The 18565-nt window shown below is 35.4% G+C and overlaps 4 protein-coding genes and 1 non-coding gene across 8 annotated transcripts in view; 4 read left to right on the top strand and 1 right to left on the bottom strand.

The window, feature by feature from the left end:
• The window catches only part of FucT6 (alpha-(1,6)-fucosyltransferase 8), a 29970-nt gene extending 24772 nt beyond the window's left edge, over nt 1-5198 (top strand). For all 3 annotated transcript variants that reach the window (XM_022086872.2, XM_022086873.2, XM_022086874.2), the window contains one exon: nt 373-5198. In XM_022086872.2, coding sequence (XP_021942564.2) covers nt 373-714 — 342 coding nt within the window. In that variant the 3' untranslated portion in view covers nt 715-5198. The remainder of the gene's footprint in view (nt 1-372) is intronic.
• A 1070-nt stretch (nt 5199-6268) lies between these two features.
• C901 (notch receptor 4 protein C901) lies at nt 6269-12462 on the top strand. Its single transcript, XM_022086801.2, has 8 exons — nt 6269-6458; nt 7615-7792; nt 8540-8659; nt 9734-9794; nt 10123-10253; nt 10670-10730; nt 11098-11228; nt 11345-12462. The coding sequence occupies exons 1-8, from the start codon at nt 6366-6368 to the stop codon at nt 11602-11604; spliced, it is 1035 nt and encodes a 344-aa protein (XP_021942493.2). The 5' UTR covers nt 6269-6365; the 3' UTR covers nt 11605-12462.
• A 435-nt stretch (nt 12463-12897) lies between these two features.
• On the bottom strand, nt 12898-14655 carry Tim9a (translocase of inner membrane 9). 2 transcript variants are annotated; one of them, XM_087359581.1, is made up of 4 exons: nt 14448-14655; nt 14021-14085; nt 13388-13483; nt 12898-13277 (listed from the first exon to the last, which is right to left on the bottom strand). In XM_087359581.1, exons 2-4 carry the CDS (start codon nt 14078-14080, stop codon nt 13140-13142), a joined length of 294 nt encoding a protein of 97 aa, XP_087215707.1. In that variant the 5' UTR covers nt 14081-14085; nt 14448-14655; the 3' UTR covers nt 12898-13139. The 2 variants fall into 2 exon arrangements, with proteins under 2 accessions (XP_087215707.1, XP_087215708.1); XM_087359582.1 differs by lacking the exon at nt 14448-14655 and adding an exon at nt 14344-14362.
• A 14-nt stretch (nt 14656-14669) lies between these two features.
• The window catches only part of LOC110831677 (uncharacterized), a 170703-nt gene continuing 166807 nt past the window's right edge, over nt 14670-18565 (top strand). Inside the window, exons 1-4 of the mRNA XM_087359568.1 lie at nt 14670-14911; nt 15438-15771; nt 16101-16281; nt 16833-17532. Of these exons, the coding sequence (XP_087215694.1) occupies nt 15500-15771; nt 16101-16281; nt 16833-17532 (1153 nt within the window). The 5' untranslated portion in view covers nt 14670-14911; nt 15438-15499. The remainder of the gene's footprint in view (nt 14912-15437; nt 15772-16100; nt 16282-16832; nt 17533-18565) is intronic.
• On the top strand, nt 18240-18312 carry TRNAF-GAA (transfer RNA phenylalanine (anticodon GAA)). Its single transcript has one exon. It is a non-coding gene; the product is annotated as a tRNA-Phe (tRNA).

The raw sequence follows: 18565 nt of genomic DNA, 5'->3' as shown, positions 1-18565 counted from the left end.
AATAAGGACTTCTGCAGAGAGTGGTTGTCTGAACTGTCTTATGTAAATCATAAGCGAAAGTTAAATTTTGTTAGCAAAGTTTAATTAAAAGTTGCCTTAATTAAAGATAATGAAAACCCATTCAAACCAGAATGAAGTTTTCTTTTTATACATATGGATAGGCAGTGACAATAGTTGCACTTATTTAACCTCAAATTGAATGTCTCTTACCCTGATGATGGTCAACATCTACAAAATTTTGGTGTTGTAACCCAGAAAACCACGATTTGAACATGTGTTAGCTTCATATTGACCACTTGAAATTTAAAATTAAAGGACAGGAACTACAGATCCTTGTCACCTCTATGCTGTATTTTGACGTTTGCATTTCAGGTGTGTCGAGTAGCGTATGAGATAATGCAAACCCTGTATCCGGACGCGGCCAAACGGTTCCGCTCGCTGGATGACATATATTACTATGGTGGTCAGTCCTCACACATACAGGTTGCCGTTCTCCCGCATCATGCCCGTGACATGAACGAGATGACTCTTGAACGGGGTGATTTGGTGGGCGTCGCTGGTAATCATTGGGATGGTTACAGCAAAGGCAAGAATCTTCGCACCAATCAGATAGGTCTTTATCCATCCTTCAAAGCACAGGATCGCGTTGAAGCTGAAGATTTTCCGACTTACCCTCAGGTACCACTTCTTAGGGCATCAAACCCAGAATCGTGAGAAGAGTAGTGTTTATGGTCCAGCGTAGGATTTGATGTTTTCAAAGCGGTGAGTATGAAGTTCGCTGTCTTCAGCGTAAGACTTTGAAGCATGTTTGGAGTTCCTTCGTACCTTTAAAGTAAGCATAAAATAAGTCTTACGGCTTAACTGCGTAGAACCACCAGAGTCGCGGAAATTTTTAAGGAATGTTTTATATTAAAGAAAGTAATTTTTTGTAATTTTTTTTAGCGTTGCTGCTGAATTACTGTTTGGCATAAAAACTAAGATTTTGGAGGAAAGTACAGTCTGTGCAAGTTTTGAGGAAATCTGAACAGTTTAGGTAGGACATTTAAACTTTTTTGTGTTTATTTGTCGTGGAACAACATGGTATTTTGTTCTATTAATTCAAATTGTACTTAACAGTACTTCAAAAAAATTGGTTGATTATAGGAGTGCAGCTAATGATAGGAAGGTAAACGTTACTGGGCTGAATTCTGAATATTTTGTATCATGTAAATCTTACAGTGTAAACGTCTTGTGATGCGACCTTAATTAGAGCGTGACGTCTTTTAATTTTATGGCCACTGGGAAGAAAGTGTAGGCATGTTTCAATTTCTAACAGCAATAATACATCCTTCCTTCACACCAGACGTGACAGATCTTCCCGTCTGTTAATAACCAAAAGGGAGGACGGCGGAGTCTCGGACCGCGTTGATAATGAATCTTCGAGCTGAAGCTGATTGTTCTTGAGAGAATCTCTGATTTTTACCTACATGTTAAGTTTTAATAGAATGAGATATGATTTTTCTTGAGGATCACAGTGTTTATGATACATTTCATATGAATATATAATTGGTATATGGAACCAATGCTAGTTACTTGAAGTTTAATTAAAAATAGCAAATGTGTGTGTGTGTGGTGATCATAACATTAGAGTAACAATCCTGAATATATTGTTTATTGTCTTCCAGTAGTACTAACCAAGATATTTTAAAATGTGTATAAATCTTTGTTTACTTTTAATATTTTGACCCAGTAGCCGCGAGCTTCGTATTCACGATCACAGAACTTAGTGACGTCGTTATTGATCATCATAAAGATGAACACAGAGGATAATGATATAATTTAATAAACTGAGTGATATGACGACAGGTTCTGTCGATGCTGGTTTATTTGATAATGTGATTTTATTGCGATTTTGCTTGTAATGTTTTGTTTTATGCTGTTAAATACTCGCTCTATAAGCGCCGATTTTTGCATACCAGATATTTTCGTAACCTTGCAGAAATATGTAAAATATGTTAACAGGCAATTATTTTATTTTCTGCCTTTCATAATTTCTCTTCATTTGTAACGCGCTTCGATGCCATTTTTAAATGTGTTTATTTTACTGGGGGTCACTGTGCAGCAACGTATTCCTAATTTACTTATTCCCTTCTTAACATGTTAGTGCGTCTTTTCCCCTTCACACTTCTTCACGACTTTCACAAGAAACAATGAGATCAAATAAGGAAAATTCTTATGTATCAAATATACCTCAGACATTGGGCAATGTTGAATATGTGTTGTACTGATACTCTAGTCAGTTCTGAGGTGATATTTTCGATATATACTGCTCTATTTTATCTTTAAAACAATATTTTTCTCACTTCTGTTATACTACAAATAATTCACATTCATCAAGAAAAAATGTGAAAGAAGTCGTAACATGAAGATGAAAGTATTGCGTCTGATGAAGTTTTATAAGTAATCGCAGAATCTTGCTAGACCCGTAGTAGAAATGTTGGACAGTGTGGTAAACTTGACTACATGACAACATTCTTCTGCAAAACTGTAAATGAATTAACTACTTAACCACATTACTACAATTTTTTATCGGTATTTGTATGGTGCTAGTGAATTTGGGTAGGAGGCTAATGCAGAACATTGGCATTGTTTATAATGAAGTGGAGCTTAAAGTTTAAAAAAATTGACAGTGGAACCACGGTTCCCCAGTTAACATTGAATAACGTTTAACTGTACAAGTATATTGGTACCGAAATAAAATTTTATTCATGCATTAATGTATACCTTTACATCTTATCTATACGAGACGTCATCCGCCGCCATCTTATCTATACGTGACGTCATCCGCCGCCATATTATCTATACGTGACGTCATCCGCCGCCATCTTATCTATACGTGACGTCATCCGCAAACAGCTCATCTGTGTGTTGCGTCATGTACTCGACACACCCACGCTAGAACCGTTCTTTGTTACCAAATAAATGACCAAAACTCCCAAACCGTAAGAGTTAGCTGAAATCTGTTTGCAAATTTGAAAAGATCGTGTTTATTTACGTATTTCACTCGCAATATGTCCAGATCTAACTCTTACGCTTTAGACGTGGCAAGCGGTTGAAGTTAAGGAACGAGGTTATAGTTATTACATGTTTTGGGTAATTATTTCAAAAATGTGTAAAATATGCATTATAGAATAAATTAAACATCGTGTAGAAAAAGCCATTTATTTACTCTTTAATTTAGGTCTCGAGTTATTGGCGTTTGAAGAAGTTACACACCAGCGTTACCTTACATCTTACAGTTTCCGTCGAGTGTACCGTGATCTTATAAACGTTATTCAATGTTAAAAAAGAATGTTCTGTGTATATGGGTATGTGTAGATATAATATGTATTATGTAAAATAAGGAAAAAATTATGTGTTCAATTAAAATTTCATCCAAGAACACTTTGAATATGGACAATGAACAAGTGAGTGTCAGGCTTACCAGATTTGTATTGTATTGTGTGTTGCTTCTGTTGTGCATCACGTGAGCATTGCTTTAATTGTAAACCAGAACCCGAATGTTCAGGAAGTGGGGTGGACATGCCTGCGTTGCTGTATCAGTTTTATGTGCCCATAGAATGTGAAACGGAAGACGAGGAAATCCAGAAGATGTCCCTGCATCTTACATCACAGAAAGACAATCTCAAACATTTGATATTGCTTAAAAGCAATAAAGTGTGATATATATATGAGCTAAAATTGTAGATAACATTTTATATAACGATATATTGTACACAGTGAGTATTTTTTTGTTGTAAAATATTTAGGAAATAATTATTGATAGAATACAAAATGAAGAATAATGAGCGGTATTGAATTCTAGCTCTAGAATCGGATGTGGAGAGATTCTGAATAATGTTCTGAAGGTCCTTTACGGAATTATACCGATTTTCGTGAAATTTGCCAGTTTTCAGAAACTTCTTGAAAATCTATAGATCAAACCCTTGATAATTACATAAAACAATTGCTCATTTCTTTCACAGTTCCATGTTAATGCATTTAACTTTTTATATATATATACACGCGCGCACAAAACTCTTTTTTACTGTCCTCTTGTACAAAAAATTACTAATGAATCTGCTTGCTGAAATAGATTAAATGAATACATTTCAAGAACAAAACAGATCATTACCAGTTCTAAGTAATCCCATGATAGGACAAATAATGTTATTTAAAAACATCATAAATAGTGATAATGCAGCGAGCTGATGATTGTGTATGATGTGATCGAGAACCAGTGAAATATTCGATCAGAAACAATTGATTCAGCACTTTGCACTTAGCTGTCGCTGTCAACAAAAATTAAAAATTCTTCCCTCGTTCACAATCACGTCGCACGCCGATGTCAGTACAACACTGCCGTGCCACGCCAGAACGCTTTCTTTCAGACTACTGACATCCGAGTAGGGATAAACTGGCTGGTGGTAGCACCTTGCCTGCTTTGTTGGCACAACGTCGAACTGGGAAGCTGCGGCAGGGGAGAGGTAGGTCTTTGCATTATTTTCTGAGACAAATTCCTCAATAAATTTGGTGGATTTTGTGTACAATTTAGCAGAGTGTTTAGTGTTTACTTGTAATGCTGTATGGCGATATGAAGTGCGTGGTATTCCAGAGAACACCCTGTATAAACTTGTGTCTTTTCATAAGATAGTGTAGTTGCGTCATATTGTGACTTATTAAATTAAAATTAATTATTTGGTTTTTCCGTCAGATCACAATGTATTTAAAATAAGATAATTAAAATATCATTCTGTGTTCCATATCGAATAATCAATGTTCCAATTGTAAATCGATTATTCGATACGGAACACAGAATGATATTTTAATTATCTTATTTTAAATACATTGTGATTTGACGGAAAAACCAAATAATTAATTTTAATTGTGTCTTTTCACTATTTGTTTCGTAATTCAAAACACAATGATGCCAATTTTTTTTTCTACAACTATTTTGAATAAGATAACAGTGCTAATTTTATTTGACATGCTTTTGGTAACATTCATTCTGAATCACATTGCAAATTCATTAATGATGAACATGTGAAATCTGAATATTGCAAGCATTCCAACTTTTTTATTGTAAAGAATATATTCTGAAAACAATGAAGTGTTCATGCTGCATGGAGGTATGCACAGATGGTGGTATTTAACTGAAGAATAAAGTGGAAATTCACGTAGATGCCTTTTATCAAATTTTTAAATTGTCAGATTCGTATTTAAATGCCTTTCAGAACTGTGAAACCTTCATCATAATATCCTTGCATTGTTAACATTGACCTACTGATAAGAATGTATTTTATATGTTCATTTCTTTCCTTTCATGGTCATTGTCTAGTGCAGGGGTTCCCAAAAATTTCCAGACCTGGGGCCACGTTTTTATAAACTTGTTAAAACACCGAAGCCAGAGATACTGATGAACTGTTGTAAACCGATTCTCGTGTAACAATTTTCTTTAAGAAAATCACTGAGATATCTGAAGGTGTTTCTGTTTGAGCAGTCTCTTATATGTCAGGTTTAATTTCTGTTGTTATTTGCCTTCATTTATATTCGTGGATTAAGAGAACACTCCGTAGCAGTTGGGCAGGTTTTCCTGGAATCATCAAGTGTTTAGTTAAGTCCGTGAGTCAGGAAGTAGGTCTCTCTAGGCAGCGTGTTATTACAGTTAGGAGGTCGCTGTAAAACTGCCTAATCACAATGTAAACGCTATTGTAAGAAAAATAAGACGGCTTGTGTCCGGCTGGATAATTTGGCTTTGGCGTTTTGAGGCAATTCACACCTTACAACTAACTTTATGGAGTAAATTTTTTCTTGGAAATTCGTAATCGAATTATTTATATAGTCTGAGCTGTTGACAGTGTTTAAATAAACCACAAATGCTTTTCCTTGGATTTTTTTTTCCGATTGGAGATCAAAGTACAGCTCCATCTTTCGGAGACTATCGAAATGTTGAGAGATCCAAGGTTTCGGGCAAATACTGTAGTTATTATCTTCAGGGTAGATTTGTATTTATTGGGTGATGTGGACGCAGAATGCATCTCTGAAACGTCGGTCAGTTTCTGGTAGAAGTTTACCAAAGTTCTTGAGGTCCTTGCTGCTTCCATTATCAGGGTTAATACTACTAACTAGTTATGTAGTTCCATCACCAGGAGGTCTTTGTCATGGTGGCATGTTTGTATTGGTATTGAGCAGTTTAAAAGAGTTGAGGCATTGAATAAAGCTAACCATGACAGAAGGAAAAGTAGGTCTAGTGTGAGGGCGACCCAGGTCAGTGGCTCTCGGCAGTCGAGAAGACAGTCTCTCGTCGACGTGCAAGTCTTGTGTAAGTCACAAAGCTTCCTGCTGCCATGTCACGGACGTTCCTACCGCTCTTCTTGTGCGTCGCTGTTTTACCGGCCATCGTAGTACCTGCTAGGTATGTCCCGAAGTGGAAGAAACAGGTAAGTCCCTCTTTTCTTTGGTATTTAAGGATCCTCTTCTGTATTCTCATTTATAATTTTATGGGTTGGATATGTGGCCAAGATGGAGACAACAAAGAATGAACTTACCAATTTTGGTGGGGAAGTCTAATGGAACTCAGCCTCTTGTCCAGTGGGTTCCAGGGGTCCTTTCCCTGCGGCCGGGGCGTGACGCTGACCACTCACCCCATCTAGTGCCGAGGTTGAGAATGAGTAGTAGTTATACATTGTCTTCCCCTGAGCGCCTACGTGGCGCGTAGCGGGATAGCTTTCCTTTTTCAGTCTAATGAAAAACTGAAGAAGAGATTGAAGGATAAAAATTAAGATTGATGTTAGGGATGAGGTTCGTAATGTGAGAGGTCGATGGAAATGGCACAGAATCGTGTCCAGTGATGGGCTTTGGTATTAAGGGTGTTGAAATTTTGGTTCTGTTACCATTACGTTTGGTGCGTTATTTAGAGGATTTCTAGTACTTCGTTAAATGGCCCTGAGTAACTTGGCTCCGCGTCTAGCTTGTTTTCCTCAGCTACCTTGTCTCAACTCTACAAGTGCACTAAGTGTCCTTGCTGATGGTTTCCATGGTCTGTAAACAGGCCACGACACTTTACTCCACAATCCTTTAAAGTTCATGATCATCTCGTGGTATTCGACGCTTTTGCGATTGATATAGCTTCGTTAAATAACGTACGATTCGACTTCTATGAATAACTCGAATGCTTGTTTCATTGCGATATGTAGTCTGTTTGGTTTCTTATGGTGGAATGATTTTACATCGACTGTCCTGTAAATCGATCTTTCCAGGTCGGAAACCGTGCTATTTACGTTAAATATAATCCGAATCGAATTACCTCGTTGTCTTCCCGAATTAGGTTCTATGGATTATTGTTTTTTAGGCGGGTTCGCAAGTAGGAGTTATAAATATTTGCCTATTAGCACCATCAGTCTGTCCTTTGCCTTTAATTATACGAAGTTCTCTTTCTGAAATACTTCCGCGTCACGTATGTCAGCACACGAAGTATTTTTCGAAAGAGACAGACAGTTATCCGTTACAGTTACAACAACAATATGTGGACGGAGAGTATGCTTTATCGCTCGAAGCTTCTGGTACTGTTTGTGAAACGGGTTTCCGTTGTTCCAGGCATGCGAGGTACCTGCAAGTCAGAACGAGCACAGTCATTACGTATGCACCGACAACGGCGAAGTAAAATGTCTGCGGGGGTGGACGGGAGATGTGTGCGATGTTCCTATTTGCAGAAAAGGTTGCGACCCCCTGCAAGGCTACTGCAAGAGGCCGGGCGAGTGTCTCTGTAAACTTGGTGCGTTGATTATAAATATTTGCTTTTACATTTATTGAAAGCATTGTTGTGGCTTCATATTCCAACTCGCTTTCCCATTTAAACTATTCGAGTCATATGTGTGTTCACAACAGTATGTAATGAAAGAAAATGCGTGCAAAATTTTAGTTGTGAAACATGAAGGGAACAAATCACTTGGGACACTGACACATGTTCAGTAGGAAATGGAACGGAATTAATCTGGCTCAGGATAAATTCTAGCCGAAGGGTTTTATGGACACTGTCATATCTTCAGTTTCCACATTTCTTGACCAGATAAGCAACTATCAGATATTCAAACATCCCCAAGTGCTTACTATTAAAATTAGGTATTGATGAAGATTAATCCTAAAATATCTGAGTTACAGTAATTATTTTTATATCGGCTTTTATTATTCATAGCAAGAAATGATTTATTTCAACTTCTATTTAAAAAGGCGGGAATGACGGAATGCTATGCAAAACATAGACGAGAACTTCAAAGCAAGTCCTGATGTAACACAGTGTAGTCTAGTTTATGTATCATGTGGGAAACTTATAATAAGTCCTAACCTCAAAAATGCAGCTGGGTAAAATGACGGAAGAAATTTGTGTTCAGCCCTTGGTATCATTATGAATAATTTTAAATGTTTCCTTTATTATACATAATTAATGTATTCATGCTAAAGTTTTTAGTGAGTGTTCTTCAAGAACCTTTTTAGCAGCACTGTTTACTTTGCTTGTCAATAGGATTCTACGGCGAGCTCTGTAACAAATGCATCTCACTGCCAGGCTGCCATCATGGCTACTGCAATACAAGCTTTGAATGTAACTGCCATAAAGGTTGGGATGGTTTGTTCTGTAGAGATGGTATGTATCACCACAAGGACATACTTTAAAGATCTTTAGACTAAATATTATATATTAAATTAAATCCGTGGCGTAACAGCCCTCTGAGAGCCAAAGCCGACTAGCTTGACTGCTGGCCTCACGTTCACACGCTGAAGCAGAGGTGAACGATCATCCAACCAGATATACAGTGACGTGTGGTCAGCACGACGAACCCCCAGCCATTGCTAGCTTTCCTGACCGGATTACGCTACTCATTGTAGCTCCCCAATTTCCTCACGATGCTGGGGTGGCACCGGTCCCATACACCGGTTGAAAATCTCATGAGAAATTTCTTCTTCCCCGAGACTCGAACCACCGCGCATTCCGTATCTCCGGTCCGAAGCACGATGCCTCAGACCGCGCGGCTACGGCGCGGGACGCTTATTTATTTATATATATATATATATATATATATATATTTATTTATATATTTTTCTATGTTATTCCTAACAATAGTTCAATGAACAACAGATTATATAATATCAGATTTTGTTTTTGAGATCAAGATCTGCATTTGTGTTGTAGGTATGATGAAACGCACTGATATAGCAATTCAAATGTGATAACCTATAATAACTCGTGGCCTGCGAGGTACTTGCATCGCAGGCATATATTTTATTAAACAATGATATCATCCCCACAGTAAAATCACTGTTCCTATTTCCTTGGTAAATCTTACTGTAAAGCAAGTTTATTCCGTACTTATTTCTGCCAAGATATGACTGCCATATTTCTGTAATTCACTAGAGTGGATTCATGGCCTCATTATATAGTACTTGAATTTGGCCTTTGTTCATTTACAGAAGAATAAATAAACTAAACATGTGCAGAATATCATTTTATAATGTATATTTATTAAGTTTGCTTAGAAGACATTATTACAGATGGGAAAATAATAAAATGGGTCTTAAATAAATAGGTTATGAAGATGCATTTTTTATCTTTGTATCACTTAGCTGTTACAATTTTTTTCATAAAAATATCACATACTTTAAAGAATATGGTTTATAAAATATGAATAACATTACAAATCACTTGTTTTCTACATTTCAGCCATCTGCAAATCGGACTGCCATCCTACAAGAGGTTATTGTGAGTGGCCAGGAGAATGCAGGTAATAAAAGTACAAATCAAAGACTACTTTAAAGTCTGATTAATTAAAATCTAGACACCTCTGAAAAATCATTTCTGCAATTATTACTTCTAAATACAAAGTTTATTGACTTACAATAGGTATTCACATACTTAAGTCATATCAAATGTGACTTTAGCAAGTGATAAAACATTAACCTAAAATAGTTCGTTCATTCTCACTGGTGCAAGATTACAACTTTTATAATTTCCATTTACAGTACTCAAATGTTCTAGACCAATTGCTTGAATTATATAAAGGTGCATTTCATTACAGGAATAAGTTTCCTCAACTGTTGACTTGTTTTCAGGTGTCGTCTAGGCTGGGCTGGAGAAACATGTACCGACTGTCAAGTGCTACCAGGATGTCAACATGGATATTGTACAAAGCCTCTGGAATGTCGCTGCCGTGAAGGATACTCAGGGATGCTTTGTCAGACCCGTACGTATCACAGTGTTACAATCCTACTGTTGTTCTAAGCAGTCTAGAATTTATTTTAAAATTGGCCACGATCACTTCTTCCTAGTGTTCAGTTTCAGTACTATTAACAAACACACAATGTTTGTAATTGACCTGTAGGGGGCTTGTGCAGAAGGATCAGAAGATATGAATAGCGATTGTAAGTGAAAGGTTATTTCTGAAGGTTTTGTGGACTGTTGTTTCTGTTATGAGACTGACACCCTGATTGCAACTTACCTATGAGCCCTTATCACGTTCCTCATCTTGTCAATTTTGTATTTTTTATAATTTTGTTTTAATTAATTTAAAATATCCACATAAATCAAAATAGTGCACAAGTAATATTTACTGTAATTCAATCAGTCCTAAATTCAATAATATTATTTTTTCCCCTAAAGCTATCTGTGCTGAGAGCTGTCATAAGGAGCGAGGCTACTGCCGAAAGCCAGGAGAATGCAGGTACGGTACTCATTAAATACGATGGTATAAATATGTACCAAAATCTTCTTAAACCTGTTTTGTAGGTATTGGTATGCTTGCATATGTGACTATAACCACATCTAAACTATCAACTTAATTGAACATTAAAGCATACTACATGGCAAATTTATACAAAGTTACTATTAACTGGAGTACAGTGCTGCATCCATCAAGTGCACCTTTTTTGAGTATTTTTTTCAGCTTCTATATTTTGTACTTTCAAATTTGGATCCCATTTTGAATATCAGTATCAAATCTTAACAGAATTTATCTAATATTTTACACATCAGTTATTATAATATAGTCCTTTTACAATTATATTAATTGTACCTTTCTTCTGACGTAGGTGTAAGGTGGGCTGGACCGGCAAGAACTGTGATGAGTGTTTTCCTTACCCTGGGTGCGTTCATGGTACATGTCATCGCCCTTGGGAATGTAATTGTGAGCCTGGATGGGGCGGTATATTATGTGACGAAGGTAACGAATATTATATTATTATTATCTCATTATAAATATTAAGAAAGAGTGTGGATCTGAACATTGAACTAAAGAAGACCTTCTTAGTCTACTCATTTCATATCTTGTATTCACAGAGCTCAAATACTGTGACATGAACAAAGACGTATGTGAAAACGGAGCAACCTGCGTAAGTCTCACAGAAGAAGATGGGAACTACCGATGTCTCTGCGCTGAAGGGTTCACTGGCCGTAACTGTGAGGTAGCTACACAGGTGGAGCAAGCAGTCGTCTCTTCCACAATTCCCCCTAATACTTCTGTCACCACAACCATCACATCTTCCCCAGAAGTTACGAGTGAGATCCTTGCCAACATTTCACATAATGAAGCTATATGAAATATATTTAAAAAGCGCTTGTATCAGCTGCGAGACGTGTAAGGTTCAAATATAATCTGAAAATAATAATTGCAAAAGCAGAATACATTTGATACGAAGGTTTAAACACAGGAATTGCCATGAGACAGGGAAATGCAGAAATGTAATTTGCCTGTCGTTTATGACAAGTGCTCAAAAACATAATTAATTTAAGAAGAATTTAATTTTTGAAAATATGTAATTCATCATAGACCTATTGAGACTTATAGTACTAACAGTTGATACTGAAATATGATCAGTTCCCAACATGAAAAATAATCTCCACTGTATATGAGATTTAATAGAGAAAGTAGGATAACTCTAATAAGTATTTCATAATTTGTATTAAAGTTATACACCCATAGACTGGTGACACTTATAAAATCAATCAATTATGAAAATATACAAGTATTTTTAAACTACAGTTTCATACCCTATTCATAAATATTCATTCTTATTTATTTATAATCTATATTGCATAAAGTTATTTTGTTTCATGCTTTAAAGTAAAGATCTAACCAGATCCTGAAGACAGTACACAATTGTTAGCTTACTTCTTTTGGCAGCATTTGTCAGAGGGTAAAAGAAAATTGTGTCCATCTATGAATTAAGTTATAACCTAAAATTAGTTTTTATGATAACTTAAATATTATTTATCCATAATAGTGTCTTGCCTAGGTATAGTAAGACTATCACCAATATCTGGTTTAAGATTAAGGGATGTAAAATATTTATCTTATTGTGTTTTTAATTTATTTTTGTATGGATAAATACTGCAGAGACATGTAGTACCAAAGACTGTTAGGTAAACATAACAAATAAATTGATACTCTGTGCTAAGTGTCGATATACCGATGTGAAAATGTTCCTTCCTTCCTTGTATTTTACACATCCTATTGGTAGTTCTACATGATTCAGTCAAGTTTTGATCAGATCACAACCAGTTTCTTCGGAAGAATTCAACTGCCATTTAACCGTGATTGATTTATTATTCTTTAATTCTGTTTCCAAAAACTTCCAGTTTCATTTCAACATTCGAGATACAGGAGTATAAATGTGTCTGAACTTAAGAATAATAATTCAGTTCTATGTGGGCCCCATTGTTTTACATTTTGCCCCAAATGCATAAAATGAATGCACGATGGGGAGGGTACTGGCTGACTGATATTTGGATGTTCTCAAATAATATTTGATTATGGATATATGTTTATAGAATTTTAGTCCCTATCAAATATGGTATCTGACTAGCCACATCTATGAATCATGTTTGCAAAATTGAAGTGGTTAAAATGTATTTTCTTTATTCATATCAATTTATTTTTCATATGTCTACATAGTACACAAAACAGAAAAACATTATTATTTTCATAAGGTATAACAAAAATATGGATGGGCTATTAAAGTCCTTTAAATCCTAATGTTGTGTAACAGCTCTTTAGCCCAATTTTCACACAAATAACTTTCTGACATCAGCAGTTTCTGGCAATATAAGTATGTAAAACTAACAGCAGGTTTTATCATCGAGGAATGGCACCTGTTTTTTGGGCTGCAGCTATTGCATTTTCATTTGCTATAATCTGGAATTCTTGAAATCTCTGTGAAATACGCTGATTCATCTTCAAATATTTCTCCATGCAGTTTAAAGCACACTTATCCTAGGGAAAAAAAAGAGAGACAGCTTTCTGAAATCACATTAATTCTGTAAAAACATACCACACTTGTTATCATGACTCAGAATAACAGAGTAGTCTGGTTTGCTATATACCTCTTGTGCTTTAACTGTTCTTGATGTAAAATCCCATATACAGTCATTGAAGCACAACTCTGACAGTTTGTTATAAGACATTAAGAAGTCCCGAAACTAAAAAATAATACAAGCATAAGTCCATTAGTATTTTACATAACACAATAAGGATACTGAAATACCTGCAGCTTTACAACATAATAAGCTTAATAAAGAATACATTATCGGGTGACTCAAACATGACATACATAATACACTAATGTACCTATTCTTGGCAAAGCATGTTTATCAGTTTCCCTGTGTTTTTCACCCACTGAAATGTTTGTAAAAAAAGATTTAAATTATGTCACATTGCACCTTTGTGCAGTCTGGAAGGCTGACTCAGTGATATGGTAAATAAAAAAACAGGGAAATGGACAATGTGAGTGTGAGAAAATGCAGATTTTGGCCAGAAGTTGTTACAAAATAAACACGAATAAAAGGCATCACATAATGAATGAAAAGCATGTAACTGGGAAAACTATAATAACATGCTTTGTTCAACTCTATTTCACAGCAGCCTGGAAATACCTCTTAGTTCTGTTGAGTCCATGCCTGGCAAACTTTAGTCACAATTACTTTCATATAACTGATTTAGATCTATGATATACTTACTGACTTAACCTGTTCAGCATCAGTATTTAGAGCATCTATTCCTGGAATATTCGCAGACATTTTTTCTGCAATAGCAAACAGAATTAATTAAATACATATAACAAATTATATATACTATGCTGTACAGTTTTCAAAAATAAAACTGAAGGTGAATTATTTGTGTATTGCCTGCAATCACATGTTCTTATAGGTTAGGCATGAGTGATAAGATTAAATCTAGAATGAAATATAGTAATTTTACAAAATTAGCCAACTCAAAGCATTTATTTATTGTAAAAACTGAAAAGCTTTGTCATATGGACTATCACGTGGAAATCTATTACACATAGGAATCAATCAGCAACGTTTTCTAGCAAATTCGCGAGATACATTATTATACAAACAAAAATTATAAATGAAAATGTAAAATCTCGACAATTAGCCTTACACTTTTAAATATGCTCCAAATCTGACTGTTTTAACTTTTTATAATACTTAATATGTTTGGTACTGAGAAAATAGCTATAGATGTAATGGAGATTTATAGGTTAGGTAAATATTTTTTCGTTGTAAATATACTAAACAATATCTATCGATGTTGTTGAAGTTAATGTGTGTCGATAGTAGTCGATATTGACTGCGCCTGGTTTGGAAATCTAGCATGAAGACGGTTTCTTGTACAATCATGAAAGTGCCTTCGTAATTTAACTGTATTGTATAATAAGTGTGGTGATGTGTACAGATCTGTCGACTTTAGCGTAGGGCTGAGTATCGTCATATGTCCGTTTTCGTTACGTCAACATTTTAACTGTTATTTCGTGTAATGTGTTCACGACTCTTTTCACTCCTACTCCACTGAAGAATTTACCTCAACCAAAAATTCCCATCTATTATAAAAATATTCAAGCAATAGTGGGTATAATTTCTTATGTAATTACTTTTGTCACAAGAGCAGTTGACTGTCATAACTGTGTAATTCATATTTCTACTGGAAATAAGTGTTGTATTTGTGGTATGACATGTTTTACATCCTTGGCTTCAGCCTTTGAAGGATCTGTGTTATATAAATAACGTTTATTCTAAAATCACTGTCATGCTATCATCAAGATAGGCTTAGCAGATTCATATTATAGCATATTCACATGTTGTAACTGCTGTTCAGACTTTATTTACTTACCTTTACAAAATGTATTCAGAACACATTCACCCCTCACTGCTTTTATTAACCTCATGGAATTTGCTATACATGTTGGTTGTTGGTATGAGGTATTATTGCTGTCTGATCACCAATAATTTATCTCCTTGCATTTTAATGGCTGTGTGTGGTTAATGCTGCAATAATATAATTATTTGTCTGTTCTTGAACTTAGTTCTAACATAAATTTAGCCAATTGAGATTTTGTATTAATTTGGCTAATCTATTGCTGTGTTATTTCAGCTACCTGGTTTTGTCACTGTCATATTTGTCGTTCGGGACAGAATACAGATTTTTAATCTGCAATGATAGGAAAGAAACTGAAAAGCAAACAGGTGTCTGTGCATAGTTTGTTGGCATCAGGTAGCGGTCCACGTCCTTGTGTTAAAGTTAAGAAGCACTTTGATACTGTGTTTAAAGTTGGCAGTAGGAATCTTCGAGATGGTGTACTTATACGATCAAACATTGTTAGTAACCTGCCAGGCTTTATAACAAGTGATTTAGAGGAGCAAGAAGAACATTCACAGGTGCAACAGCAGACTTCAAAGTCTCAGCCACAAGGCAATAAAACAAAATGGTAATTGTAATTTATTTATGATGATGTGATACGTATATGGAAGGCAAGTCACTTTAGCCCCTTGATTGCTTTTTTTACTTTTGTAAATAATTATCAGTGATAATTAATGATAATGATAAGAAATGGCCAATGTGGCCCCAGGTACTAAAAGATTGAGAATCCCTGAGCTAAAGAATTCATCTATCTGTTTATATCATGGGATATTATGTTTTATGTTGTTGGATCTTGATCTAATGCCCAAGAAAGTTTTATAGCACAAGCACCTTTCATTATTGTTATATAGCTGTAAAATCAAATTTCCAAATTCTGACATGGTTCTACTACTTCAGGAAATCATCTGCAGTCCTGAAGAAAACTAATGGCAAGTTAGCATCACCTAATAATGAAAAATCGAACACAACATCAAGAAGAAAACAGAGTGGTAAAAAAGAAGACTTTAAAATACAGAGAAAATCCCATATTACATTTACGAATAAATCGGCCCTGTCTGGTACTTCAAGAGCCATTCAAGTAAGTTTTTTTTCTTTTTATTACATAACACAGAGTAAAGGTGCCACTGTTCCATGACTCACAGATTTTAAAATAGAAACAAATAAGTAACTTGTGAGTTTGTTAACAAATTTGGGACTAAGAATGCAGCAACTGTTGGAGCAGTACGCAAAGTTGCCAGTGTATCTGCCTCTGCTTGTTGTGGTGTCAAATATTTGTTTGAATGATCAGTTTCAGGTGGCCATTAATTGATAATATCTTTCCCCTCTGGTCCCCTGGATCTTGTGTCTTCTTTCTTCCAGAGTTTTAATTTGGCCCACTTTAATTGATATGGACAATTTTGTGCATTATCCAAGCTTATTTTTTCAGTAAGGACGATAGTCTTATGCTTTAGTCATATTCATGTGAAACTTTGTATTTTATGAAATTAGACTGTAATTCATAGTAAAATTTTATAGAATATGAGAATAAATTACTTTAATAACTCAACTTGAAGCAGACTAAGTGGCTACTGTACCTGCACTAAAGGTTTCTGTTTAAATGTTAATAGTTCTTTTATATGCATGTTGCAGAAAAAATGTAACGCCTCAACAGTACAACCACTTGGTGCTCGCTTGGATGTGGCAGCAATTGCAAGTAAACAAACTTGTGACTTGGAAACTGATATTCTATTTGGCGGTGAACCATCATTTCCATCGAGTGTGAAAAGTGCGTCTGCTGAACAAGACGCAACGAAACATCTAGTTTCAAGTCAATCAGCGAGACACAGATTTTTGCAGAAACAGCGTCAATGCTCATTGCGCGCACATGTTCCTATTATACCTGTGAATCAATATTTATCCCTCATTAATAATGTGGAATTATTTTATAATAGAAATAAAACAAAACCATATGAAGTCTCTAAATATACAGAAAAAAATGGTAAAGAACAAAGTGACAAACAGAATGATGCTGTTGGCACGATGGGAAACATACCAAAACCAAATGTATTAGAAAGTGGGTGTTTACTGAATGTGGAGGAACAAACAAGGCTGGTGCAGGAAATTCATATAGAAATTTGCGAGTGGAGAAAGAAACAGCATAATGCAGTTCAGTGTAATGATACAATGTGTATACCAAATGTAAGGAGGGGGAGAAATGATTCCAAGAAATTGCACCAAAATGTGACAGTGTCTGATGATCTCAGGGTTAGAAGTTCTAAACATTATGATTCTAATGAGAACCAGCATGCAGTAGCAGGTACCAACAACAGCAGTTCATCAGGAGACCACCGTAAGTAGTTGTTTAGAATTAATTATTTCCATAGAGAATAGCATTTTATAGCATTTGGTTTTATTTATGTTTGTTATCCTTAGCATTCTGTTATCGGACAGGCAAGTCGGTGTTGTTTCTGTAATGTTGGGGGTCAAGTTTCACACCCATTCCATACAACTGTTAAAAATGTAGTTTTATATATTTAAAGCTTTTGGTTTTTAGCAGCCAGGAAGATAAGATTATGAACTGTTTGATACCCAATGTCCATTACATAGAATTGATGAAAAATATTTTTTAGCATGAGATTGGGATTTTGGAGTAAAATACAATTTTAAGTACAGATATATTATGGACATTGATGCAGAGATAATGAATATATGATACTCGTGGATCTTCGTTACGTGAACATTATTCGTATAGCTACAGTCTTCCATCGGAGCCGACTTTTGAAGAAGTTTGACATTTGGTCGCCAGATGGGAGAAGTGGGACAATATGTACTGGCGTTTACAATTCTCTTTCAACAGGTGGCAGTACCGATGTTACTCAAATGTTATGCTTATAAGTAAAAATATGCAGAAATGCCTGATTTCGTGTTTTACTTTTTGGTTGTTCAAAAAACCAAATTCATTAATAAAATAGTTTGGAATTAACTAACATTAGTTATTCAGGTTTTAATTGTCTTTTCTTTCAAGGTAAAGGATGGAATGGAGTGTTCATATTGTGTGCCGAAATAGCTCAGTTGGGAGAGCGTTAGACTGAAGATCTAAAGGTCCCTGGTTCGATCCCGGGTTTCGGCAATATTTTTCTTATTAATTTCAAATTCTCAATTTCTTCTTTGCTTTGCGGTTCCAGCAATGTTCAATCTGAAACTTTTAGTTAAATACGGAAATTAATGTTACGGTTTGAGTTTAACTTACTATCAATTACGATACGGTTCGAGTTACCGCCATTTTTAAGTAACCATTACTTGTATTCGTATCATTTTCTTATACATTTGCAAGTGATATTGCATTCTGCAGTTTTATGTGTGTAGTTGTTCTTAAATAATAC

Source organism: Zootermopsis nevadensis, unplaced genomic scaffold, assembly GCF_977971745.1.
Source record: "Zootermopsis nevadensis isolate Lab colony 2312 unplaced genomic scaffold, Znev_1.0 Znev_ptg000032l, whole genome shotgun sequence".
Lineage (NCBI taxonomy): Eukaryota > Metazoa > Arthropoda > Insecta > Blattodea > Termopsidae > Zootermopsis > Zootermopsis nevadensis.
The sequence above is the reverse complement of the archived record's forward strand: the minus strand, read 5'-3'. Positions and strand labels throughout refer to the sequence as shown.